Genomic DNA, 12,632 nt, shown 5'->3' with positions numbered 1-12,632 from the left:
GAAAGGACATTATAATGCGATTAAGGTGTATACATGTCTAGAATGTGCCTCAATAATCAGAATATGATTGGAATACTCCACATACCTTATTCAGCTTATGCTTATTCCGAATATGACCATAATCTAATTAAGGCAATCGGAGAATGGTGTTTACATGGCAGCGTCATATTCTGATTAAGACCTTATTCTGATTAATATCGGAGTATTAATATCCATGTAAACGCAGTCATTGACTGAATCTTTGGGGGGGCACAAAAAAAATATTTGCACCGGGGCCATCATCATGATGTTACGCCACTGGCTTGAGCCCTTGCCCTTTTTGCCTTGTATTCAAAAGTGCCCTCTGACTCAGCTCTGAGTGTTCTTCAACAATCGCGCCCGCAATAGCGCTCGTCCGCGATCCAACCCCCCGTTAACAATAGCGCTCGTCCGCGATCCAACCCCCCACCCCCCCCCTCCCCGTCAACAATCACGCCCGCAATAGCGCTCGTCCGCGATCCAACCCCCCGTTAACAATAGCGCTCGTCCGCGATCCAACCCCCCACCCCCCCCACCCCCCCCCCTCCCCGTCAACAATCACGCCCGCAATAGCGCTCGTCCGCGATCCAACCCCCCCCCCCCTACCCCCCCGGCACCTGCCCCTCAAAACTCCTGTGCACGTCCCTGGGAAGAACGAACCGCGGTGTGGACCAACCCATTTTTAAAGAAGGGGCCAAGGGGATTATTGAAATTATTAAAATTACAATATTGTATGATTTGTGGCTTTGTTTTAATTCAGATTCATTCATATCAATATATATTAGTTCAGTGTATGCATAATCATTTTGTCATAGAGGCTACTGGGGGCTGTGTGTGGGCCCTAGTGGGCTGTGGGCCCTTATAATTGTCATAACCTTTCCCCCCTATACGACGGCGCTGACCCTGATTATAGTCCATTAAAACCCCAAAATAACCATCATTACAATCACTGAATGAAGATTATGATATTTCCAACTAGAACTGTTATCAAAACGCATTTTAATGCCGAAACAATATTGAATTTCCACTGATAATTGAATGACTGTCAGCCATGTTTGGTCTTCAGCGATAGCAGTTCCATATCATCCACCATAGCAATGATAGAAAATGAAGGTTACCTATTGTAACCACTGTTATGTGAACTAATTGGATCACTACAATATGTTCTTCTGCGCTGCAGGATATGCTCCGAGATAAGATTTACAGCTTAATGCCGTGTTTCGGGGGTAGTGCCACAGTAACCTCAACTCCTATATAACAGGTGCGGGCACTACCTTCATCCTTGTGTCCCTTTTCGAGGCTACCATGCTCACCCCAAGGAGGATTGGAGCGATCCAATTAGATCCAATTAGAAAATACAGCATAACATAACATGAGGAGAGGGGAGGCAAAAGAAATAAGGCAACCCCCAGACTATGCTCCTGTACACAGTACAGTGTGGGGACAGGAAAAAAAAACACCTCAGCAACATAAGCACATAGTCAGTACACTTATAACATGAAAACACACGACCTGCAACAGGGGAGGGGGGGGGGGGTAACCCAGTGCAGGCAAGCAGCCCTGCCCCTGTAGCGGCCATTGTAGGCGCTGGATATAGACCCTTGTCAGACTGGGGGGTACAAAGCAGCGAAGGCGTGGGATGGGGGTAGTGGGGGGGGTGGATGTGTATCTGTATCTATGTAAGAGTTCGTGTGTGTGTAGGCCTGGAGAGTCACTTTGCCTGGTATCACAACCATGGTGTCTCAGCCGCAGGATGTCATAGCGATAACACAGCAAGTTGCCATGGAGACAACCTTGATCAGGTCCCAAACAGAGTCAACAATCAGCAGGTGTCTGTAGAGTGGGGGAAGGAAACACAAAGAGAGGGTCTCACTGCAGTGCAGTGCTCTTCTGCAGTGTTGTTGTTCCAGCAGTGGCCTTGGCCGAGGCCAGCGCTGGTTGGGGGGGCCGAAAGCAGATTCGATTTGGGATTGTTTGGTTTTGGGGAGAGTAGCCGCGTTCCAATTTACACGACTACTCTCTGTGTCCATTCCGGTCTCCAGAACGATCCATTTGCCTTTGCAAAGCCGTGAGCTTCTCCATGATGTTATCCGTACTGCTTTTCATATTCACAGTCTGAGTGCCGACAGCTCTGCCCACCGCTTCAATCATGACGGGCAGCCCTATGTGGCTTTGAACAGCTGACCTCGTATCCATCATTTCCTGACAAACCAGGGCCATGCCTACTCCAATCAGCAAAAAACTGTGGCAATGATTCCAAATAAGTAGATGTCTTCAATGTCCTCCACGGAAAGAGCCGCCAGGCACACGACCGCGCGTCCATCGTGTAGCCAGCTGCGAACGTTCCGGCAGGACAGTCAGGTTCCCCCGAACCCGAGCTTCTCGACGAGAGGATGGTGTCAATTGCGTTGAGAGACCAGTTGATCAATTCCATGATTTAAGTTTGGAGAGCAGTGCGGAGAGAGTCTCTCAAAGTAAAAGGCAGTAGATGAGACGAGACGAGACAAGAGCAAAGCCAGGAAGGTCAGGGGGAGAAGAGGGACAGAAAATGTGACCAACAATCGTCGAAACAACCCATAACCTGTTGACCATAAAAAAAGAAACAGCTGATCCGACCTACGGAGATTTCGGGGCCTGGCGACATAAACGCTTAATGCCCTAAGGAAGAATCTCAATGTCCTTATCAATGAATTTAATCAATCTGAAAAACGTCTTTTGTCATCATCGTCATTTCACCCTCTCCCACAAAGGGTTTACTCTCAACCCAACCAAAAACAAAACAGTTGTACTATTTTATCACAGACGTGCAGCCCTTTCACTGTAGCGGAGAAGGTTTTTAGGAAAGCAATATCTTCAACATTAACATAATATAATATATATTGTCCAGGGTAGTCAAGGGGCAGGCAAAGGTCAGAACCGCAGGCAAAAATCCAAAAACAGGCAGGAACCAAACAGGCAGGCAGGCAGAATACAGGGCAGTGTAAGACTGACTAGATAAACTAAGACCAAAGAACAATCTGACAAGGTTGCACTAACAACACAGGGTATAAATAGGTAGATTAGTTAACACACAATGAGGAACAGATGAGCAGGAAAATTAGGGAAACAGACAGAAACAGGATGTACAGGTGAGAAGTGGAGTCAGAAGCATAACAAAAAAAGACACATGGCGGACAAAAACACAGAATAGCTTTTGTTTTATTCTTTTCAAATGTTAATTTGTATTTTTGGAACCATTTATTTATTTTATGTTTATTTATTGTTTGGTTTGTTTTTGGGAAGTGGGGAAGTTTGGGAAAACTTCTCTTTTTGGAATTGCCCTCGTCTCACTCTCCAAACCAGTTGACCACATTCCGAAGTGCAGTGAGCCAAGAGGTTAATTTCCACAAGGTCACAAAGTCCAAACAGGTGCTGAAAACTACTTTATCAGAGATGGCCAATATATTTTCTCTTTATGCAACAACTTATCTTTTTATTAGGAGAAGGAAGTTATGCAACCAGCTAGCAGGAAGGAGCAGGTGGAGCAAGTGGGCCATGGGTGGGGTCTTACAATGGTTAACTTTATTAGTTATAACTGGTAGACTACGTTTTGAGATCTTATACCGTAAGGTGCTGTTGATGATATTGTTACATACATCAAGAAAGCTGGTACAAGACATACCCATGGCTTCGCTAGCCCATTCTTGAAGAAAATTCTATATTTCCAGTTTGTCAAAGGATAGGCCCACTCAATTAAAAAGAGCACATTGGAGTCGTCTCAAGCATTAAGCAAAATACTGCAGGTGTGTCTGTGTTTCAGAACAGGCACTCAATTGTACTTTCGGCTCTTGACTGAAATATTTTCTTATTTATTACGATGCTAAACCATCAATCTGGCTGTAAAAAATTCCAATTGTGTTTACACTATATGGCAATAAAATGTACCTTGAACCTTGAATGTCTTAAAAATGTTTGAAAACGTAGATATCCTAGCAAAATAAAGTGGCTGTTTTCAAGTGGTTGTAGATATGTGTGCGTGCACATGCACCACTTGTTGCCTTCCTGAACGCTCGCCTGTATAAAGATAAAGGTTTCCAGCAAGTAATAAAGCTTATTGCTGTAAAGGATCAGGAAATAACATAGTATGTATTCCTTGGAAGCAAAAGCCCAAGTAAGTTCCTTATTGTGTGTTGGAATGAAAGTGCAGGTTTTAAAGATGTTAACAGCTGGTGAGTTTGCAACCAATCACTCATGACTGCTTTTCTCGCAGTAATGCAGGCCTAAAGTCTCAGGCAATATTCTTTGTTACTATTTCACCAAATATTTGTGTTTTGCTATTTAGTTAGTAGTAGAGTTAGTAGTTCTGATGGCTTCTGGTGCCAGTCTGTCATACACTGAGCATCTCAAGGGCTTGAGGGCCATTGACTGTCTTGTCATGGAGTTTCCTAATAGATAAATGTTCCACTATCCTCAGTAAGAGTGTTGCCTGGCTTTTCCTGCGTCTCATTTTAAGTATTTAAAGACTTTAAAGAGCCAGTGAGCCCATTCTTTCAGATGGAATTCGAACACTATGTAATTGTTTTGGTTTTGTTTTGAGTTTTAGGAAAGAGGGAAGGAGGCATGTTATCGCCATGGTTACGACCCACACCAACTTTATGATACATTTTTAGTACCGTTGTTGTGTAACTGTTATGAGTGTTATAATAAGCAATGTTGTATATGAAATCTGCCACACACCCCAGCATTATACTAAAGGTGTCTGGGAAGCCTAACCCTTACTCGGACGTGGACCTTAATTAATTAATCACCATACATCAACATTAGCGTTATCCAATAGGTGTCTGAAAAGATTGGATTAGATACAACTTTATTAATGAGAAATTAATTAATTGAGAAATTAGTTTGTTGCAACAGCCCAGCAGCGGTGGAAAAACACAAGAAAAATATACAATCAATACAATAAAAATACAAAGTACCAAAAAGAACGGAAAAAAACAGTTTTACCGCATTTGCACGTTCGTTCCCCCCACCAACGCGAGGTTGGTGGGGGGAACTGTTGATGGGGGGAAAACCGTTGATGCGTCAACGGTTTTGGTTTAGGTTTCACCGGCTCTTTTAATCAATTACATTTAGGGCATTTAGCAGGCGCTTTGACTCAAAGCGTCTTACAAGGAAACAATGGTAGTTTCAGGGAGGTGTCGATACTCTACCGCCTGAGCTAAACTGACTCAATTCCCTTAAAGATGATTGAAGAATGGTGGATTAAAAGGTTTTTGAGGCTATATATTCTTGACATTTAACATCACTTTTTTTTAACCATTCAATAAAAAATATTTTTCCTTATTTTCCTTATTGCCAGAAATGCAATGTTTGTTGTAGGCCTACACAACCTGAGAGAACAGACAGTTAACGTTCAAGCACATTTTTACACCTACAATTATCGGTTGATATTAAGTGTGGATAACTCCTGTTGTATGTGGAAGGTTTAATATTCAATCTGAAAAAAAAGAATATGCTACCAATATAATAGTTAGTTACAATGATATTCGTTAGTGGATGCTCCTTGAATCTTTTGTTGTGCAAGAAAGTGATAAGCTGAGTGATAAACTTAAGTTAATGTCAGTCAGCAAGAAGAAGGAAGTAGGAACTATAGGATTTACTGAAATATTTACCTCACCTGAAATTATCAATACTGTGGGTGGGCCCTAAGACTATAAATAGGATGACACAGGGACAGACTCACATCCTTCAGATTGTTCTCACTGTACTTTCAGCTTCACCTGCAGCGGTAAGAGGACTTCTTTCCTATGTGGGACATAGCTGATGTGTATCATTATTGTCTTTCATGTGCATTGTGTTAATGGCTGATGTTAGGTTTGTTTTGTTCACTTATAGATGAACCTGCTTGTCTGTATCGTAACGCTGGGCTTCTGCGTGATGCAGGCCCATTCAAACCCATTAAGTAAGCTTACAATTATTTATTATTATTTTCCGTAACCTTTTTCATTTTTCTTCTGTTCAAGTTGAAGTATTAAGATTGTTTATTTTATTAATGCTGTTGTATCTGAAGGTTTGGGTCATCCTTATCTTACGGTTTAGTTGATTAATTATCTTGTATCTGAAGGTCTATCTTAGGCCTTGGCAATAAAACAATAAATTATCGTATTGTGATCATTTTGATCAATATCAATATAAAACATGTTCAATTTATATATATCGATAAGAGACTGGACCACCGAATCTAGCAGCTGGGTTTGTTACACAAACACGGTTCCATACTTATTTACAATATTTGAGTGTTTTTCATTGTTGAATCGACATTGGAGTATTTATCAATGAACAACAGTGGAAGGTCATATTAAGTGTTAAACAGAAGTGTTTAAATCCAGCATGGTAATTCCTAGTCTTTTTAGGTCATTCAAATTATCAATAGTTATCGATATCGATCAATATGGTCAAGTTATATCGTGATATGTCTTTCAGCCATATCGCCCAGGCCTAGTCTATCTTATGGTATCTTATCTTATGATTTTATTAATTTTCTTGTATTTGAAGGTTTGGGTCGTCCCTATCTTATGGAGTGCTTTGAAGAGGCCAAGAAACTGGTGGATGAGGCTTACAAGTACTCGCGAGAAGAGTGAGTTTGTTGTTCTGAATCTCTTAACGAGAATTAAACAATCACCTTACAGAAAATGATACTGTAACAGTAAACCTCCACTATATGCATGAAAGTCACTTTTCTTTATTGTCTAATTGTCTAATTCAATTATAAACACAACAAAATATTGATTGAAAAAATTAACATTAGATACCGGTTTCACTTTCATAATCATCATGTTATTACTGTTATTCTTCCCATCGTACAATGTACTTGCTGTTTTCCTCTTACTAGAATGATGATGATCATGTTAATACTGCCATACTATAACCATACTACCGTAACGATGGCTCCCATCGTACCGTAACATGCCTCTCCCTTTCCCTTTCCCTGTCCCTTCCCTGCCAGGAGTTTGAACAGAGTTCGTCGAGAGGTCGTCTCTCCGGCGGACATCCTGCGTCTCATGAAGCAGCCGCGCGGAGACTCCCGCTCGGCCGTGCGCTCGGCCGACTACATGGACCAGACACTGCGCCTGCTGCACAAGCGTGTCCACCGCGTGCACAAACGCTCACTCAACACCACAGGTCAGGCACACGCCGCTCTGTTGTTGTTGTGGTTGTTGTGATTGAGCATGCAGGAGTTTTATTGAGGGGAGGTTAAGTGGCGGAGAGGTGTTGGAGACTCCGGGTGCGTTCATACATGATCTGAATGTCTACACGCACGCGCACATCATGCATATCAACACACATGGGCTTTGTGCATGCACACACATTCTCACTCACTCCAACACATACACACTCACACTCAAACACTCACTCAATTGAACGCTCACTCACTCACTCGCTCACTTGAGCACGCATGCACGTGCGTACACCCACACACACTGAGCTCAAACCCATGAACACACAGACATTTTTCTAACCCTTTCTTTGCCGTTCTCCAGATCTGCTCCCTCGTGAAGACCTGGAGGTTCTCTCGAAGATCTCTGGATGTGCAGCCAGGGTCAGCAATCCGCCCTGTCGCACCATTCAGAACCTGCACAAGTACAGGACCACCACCAGTGTCTGCAACAACCTGTAAGAGCGACCATTACACTGTTTTGTTCCTATCCTCTTTTAGTGTAGACAAATGATTAGTGTTTCACATTATGTTTATTTTGAAAAAATTGCAATTCAAATATATGCAAATGCAGTTGTATACCACCAACAATATGTGGACAGAAGTGATTCAAAAAAGATTGAGAGATTGTGAAAGCGTTGAGGTGGTCAACATGTGTCAGCTCAGTACAGATCTCAAACCATCCCCCAACCACAAGTGAAATGTGTACACTTCCATGGAGGGAGGAAATGAAGTATCAAAGTAAAAGTGTTTCAACGTGCTGTTAACAGGAAGAACCCTCGCCTGGGGGCCTCCAACACCCCCTTCAAGCGCTGGCTCCCAGCCCAGTATGACGACGGCATCGCCTTGCCCAACGGCTGGGAAAGTGACCGCAGCTTCAACAACTTCGTTCTCCCTCTGGTATGACGTCATCGTCGGCCCATGTGGCGTCTTGTGATGGTAAAACCCACGTGCGGCGAATTCACACTTATATCTACAAGTTACAATGCGTTACGTTTCCGTCCTCCTTAGGTCAGAGAGGTGTCCAATCGCATCCTGGCGACAACGGACGAGGGCGTGGTCAGCGACAGGGAATATTCCATCATGGTGACCCTGTTCGGGCAGTGGAACGACCACGACATCACCTTCACCCCCTTCTCCCCCAGCATCCGCTCCTTCAGCAACGGCCTCAACTGTGACGAGAGCTGCGAGCGCTCCGAGCCCTGCTTCCCCATTCCGGTATGGGCACCGACTTGTTTCCCTTTTGAGCTTTTATCGTGTAGTACGACCTTCATGTTCAGACATTGACGCTGCGGTCAACATCACTGTAGTCATCTGCATTCTCCTACACAGATCCCCCCCGGCGACCCTCGTTTGCCCACTGGAGCAGACAGCTGCATCCCGGTCTTCCGGTCGGCAGCCGTATGTGGAACCGGATACTCGGCCTACGATTTTGGCGGCGTGGCGAACAAGCGGGAGCAGATCAACGCCCTGACGGCGTTTCTGGACCTGAGCCAGGTGTACGGCTCGGAGGATCAGCTGGCAATGGACCTCCGAGACCTCACGAGCGACGCAGGCCTCCTGCGCGTCAACGACAAGTTCACGGACAACGGCCGCGAGCTGCTGCCCTTTAGCCCCCTGCAGGCTAACATGTGCGCTACACGCAGGAGGTCCACAAACAACAGCACTGCCGAGGAGGTGCCCTGTTTCCTTGCAGGTTGGCGCATTTATGTACATCTTTAAACATCTCTCTATATATCTCTATGTCCATCTTTTTAGGTCTCTATCTCTATAAATCTCTTTTATCTATATCTCTATTTCTATCTCTTTATATACTTCTCTATCTTTATACATCTGTCTTTATCTATGTTTCTTTACGTCTATATATCTCTAACTCTATCTGTCACTGTCTGTCTGTTTCCTTCTCTCTTTCCCTATCTATCATAGCTAGCAAACCGTTTGCAGGCTCCAACTAGTGCTGTGTCAAAACGAGTTCAACAGCTTGCGTCGTGTTTCTAGGTGACATGCGTGTCGATGAGAACATTGCCCTGACGTCCCTCCACACCATGTTCATGCGAGAACACAACCGACTGGCGCGCGAACTCAAGAGGATAAACCCGCAGTGGGACAGTGAGACCCTCTACCAAGAGGCTCGTAAAATCATGGGCGCGAACACTCAGGTAAACCCCCCCCACCGGCACCTCTTTATCCATCTCCTCCTACTCGCTCACTCTACATTCGCTATACATTCGCTGACCACACCGCTTCTCCTCAACACGTACCCTACGCCACCTCCTCCTCCTTCCCCTGCTCCTCCACCTCAACATGTGTCCCTCCTCCTCCTCCTCCTCAAAACGTGTACCTCCCCCTCCACCTCAACATGTGTCCCTCCTCAGGTGTTTGTGTACAGGGACTACCTGCCCCACATCGTGGGTGACGAAGCCATGTCCACACAGCTGGGCCGCTACCCGGGCTACAGCCCCAACGTGGACCCCAGCATCGCCAACGTGTTCGCCACCGCCGCCTACCGCTTTGCCCACCTGACCCTCCAGCCCGTCCTATCACGCCTGGATGACACCTACCGGGAGGATGCCCGCTTCCCCACCGTGCCGCTCTTCAAGGCATTCTTCAGCCCCTGGAGGATCGTATTCGAAGGTGAGCAGAGATGACACAAAGTGCTTGCAAGAAACATAAAATTCAAACAAGATAGTTTTCTTCACATTGTTGTTGTTGCTTGGTTACAGGCGGTATCGACTCCCTGATCCGAGGTCTGGTAGGCAGCCCTGCCAAACTGGGTACTCAGGACAACATGATGGTGGACGCGGTGCGGGAGAGGCTCTTCCAATTTGTCCAGCATCTGGCTCTGGACCTGGGGTCGCTCAACATGCAGAGGAGCCGGGACCACGGCATCCCTGGTACCTTTCTCCTAAAAGCCTCTCCTTTCCATGCGTCCTTGCTCGCTTGTTTTGTTAACCTTTTTTAAACTACGTTGTCTTCTTTGAAAATAAACATGTGTTTTTTACAAGAGACGGCCAACAGCTGCAGCATACAATTCAATCTTTCTTCTTCTCTTCTTCTTGATGCTTCGATGGAAATAAACCTCTATTTCTCCACACACTAGGCTACAACGCATGGCGTAAGCACTGTGGGCTGTCCGAGCCAAGCAACCAGGCAGAGCTGGCTCAGGTACTGAACAACGTGGACCTGGCGACCAGGCTCCTGCAGCTCTATGGAACACCCAGCAACATCGACGTGTGGCTGGGAGGCGTGGCGGAACCCTTCGTCCAGGGAGGCCGTGTGGGCCCTCTGTTCTCCTGCCTCATCGCCAACCAGTTCAAGGAACTCCGTCAGGGAGACAGGTACGCAGGCCAGGCAGACATGTACAGACTGCACTGACTGACTGACTGTTGGGGTGTGAAATAGGAATAAGGGCGACCCGGTTGGACCTAGATCACCTTTGTAAGATGATGGATGCAAGTTTGAGTTCAGCTAAGATCCATCTCATGAACACTTAGTTCTGTTTGCCTTGGACAGGTTGTGGTACGAGAACCCGGGCGTGTTCACCCCCAGCCAGAGGACGGCACTGCGCACTGCCTCCCTGGCCAGGATCATCTGCGACAACACAGGCATCACCAGCATCCCCCAGGACCCCTTCAGCCTTCTCTCCGCTACAAATCGCCTTGTCCACTGCTCTAGCATCCCACGCATGAGCCTCTCGGCCTGGGGGGAGAGGCCAAGCAATAGGGCAGCATCAGGTGAGGAACACGGATGTGGTCAAAAGCTCACTTTCCTTTTTGAAAAACCTTTAGCATGTACATTTTATTTCATCACCTTATGTTTTTAAAAGCCTTGTTTGTTTTTGCAGGCACAAATGAAATTGTTGCAGACATTGAAGCTGAGGTAATAATTTTTTTATCCAGTTTTGGACAATATGCTGGTTGATATGTTCAATTCCCATACTTGCCCACAGATCCTTCCCCCCTTTCTTAATACACTGATATGTAAACACAGAGGGATCAAAGATGACATGTACTGATTTTTATTATTATCTTGTTTATATCCAGAGTACCAGCACCCTGGCAGAGCAGGACATACTGGACAGGATGGAGCCGCAGATGGAAGGGGACAATGAGGTATGTCTCACATCTCTGTAGGACGAGCTAGAGCTTGTGAACAATCAACTGTGTTCCTCTCGATTATTGGTATGATTTATTCCTGTATTCATTGGCTGTGAAATGAGTCAATGACAATTATATTATGGAAAACGTTAAGACAGGTCATTAAGGTCTGTGATATAATCCCACTTTTGCACAGATTCACTCATGACTCAAGGATCGGCTGCTGATTTATATGTTATGTTATTTTTAATTGTTCATAATCCTACAAGTGCCTCGCATAGCTTTAAAACAGTGCAGACATTACAGACCGAGCCAGTACATAAACATCTGACATGTGATCAAACTGTTCCAGTAACATCATCCTTCTGCCTGTGTTTTCCTCCCCTGAAGGTTCCCCAGGCATCCCACAAACCTGTACTTCCGCGTTGAGGTATTTTACATTTATTTATGTGACATTTAAAATGTCAAATACTGATGTAAAAAATTACACCGTCATTTCAAACCATTGTTACACCATGAAATATAGTACACTGAAATGTTTCACCACAACTCTGACAATGGAATTAAAGTATCTACATAAAAAACGTTGTATTGTCAGAGCTGGTTATATTTTACCATGGACATTTAAGGCCTAACTTGTTTTCCTTTGTTTATCAACTAAATGTATTTACGCAAATAAATTCAGTTTGTTAATTAGTTTGAGTCCGAGCTACTATAACACCTCTTGGATCTATTTTTACCTGTCTCGTATGAAGCTTTGAATGAATTCTTCTTCTGTGGTTCGAATGGTTCAATCAAGATTAATTTTTTCATATTAAAGAAAGCTCCTTCTGGGAAACACGTGAGTCTCCTGTGTTCTGTATGTTCTGTGGTCTTACGCAATATAAGAAATCACATATAAGAAATCGTCCGAGAATCCACACCGTCCAATAAACGATTAATTTTCAGGATTAATACCACAAAAGAGAGAAGCTACAAAATAATTCTAAATAGGAAACAAAATATAGTATACATATATGTCTGTATGTGTATTGAACCCACATATATTAATTTCATATTTTCCATGCTCAAATGCATTTTTAACATGGCTGTTTTAAAAGAAACAACAACAGCCACATGAGTGATTTTCTTTCTTTTTTTAGTGTAAAGGGCTCACATACATCATCATTCAATGATGGCACAAAACTCAAAAACAATGGCCCAACATTAAGTGCAACAACTAGCATCAAATTCAGTGCAGTTGTAGTGGTGACATAAATTGAAGTCTTTCATACCTGATATCGTTTCTAAGCAAACTAGACACATGGGGATGCCTTTGAATT

At 44.3% G+C, this 12,632-nt stretch overlaps 1 protein-coding gene across 1 annotated transcript; it reads left to right on the top strand.

Annotated features, from left to right (window-relative positions):
- Positions 1-5,892: 5,892 nt before the first annotated feature.
- LOC311367617 (eosinophil peroxidase-like) lies at positions 5,893-11,346 on the top strand (the record flags this gene model as incomplete). Its single annotated transcript, XM_084486434.1, has 14 exons — positions 5,893-5,959; positions 6,553-6,634; positions 7,004-7,179; positions 7,539-7,671; positions 7,984-8,113; positions 8,225-8,431; positions 8,546-8,909; positions 9,212-9,372; positions 9,589-9,847; positions 9,937-10,107; positions 10,314-10,551; positions 10,727-10,947; positions 11,058-11,092; positions 11,257-11,346. 14 exons carry the CDS (start codon positions 5,893-5,895, stop codon positions 11,344-11,346), a joined length of 2,334 nt encoding a protein of 777 aa, XP_084342560.1.
- Between the last annotated feature and the right edge of the window lie 1,286 nt (positions 11,347-12,632).

The sequence above is a fragment of the Micromesistius poutassou genome (assembly GCF_964030765.1).
Source record: "Micromesistius poutassou genome assembly, chromosome: 22".
NCBI lineage: Eukaryota > Metazoa > Chordata > Actinopteri > Gadiformes > Gadidae > Micromesistius > Micromesistius poutassou.
The sequence above is the reverse complement of the archived record's forward strand: the minus strand, read 5'-3'. Positions and strand labels throughout refer to the sequence as shown.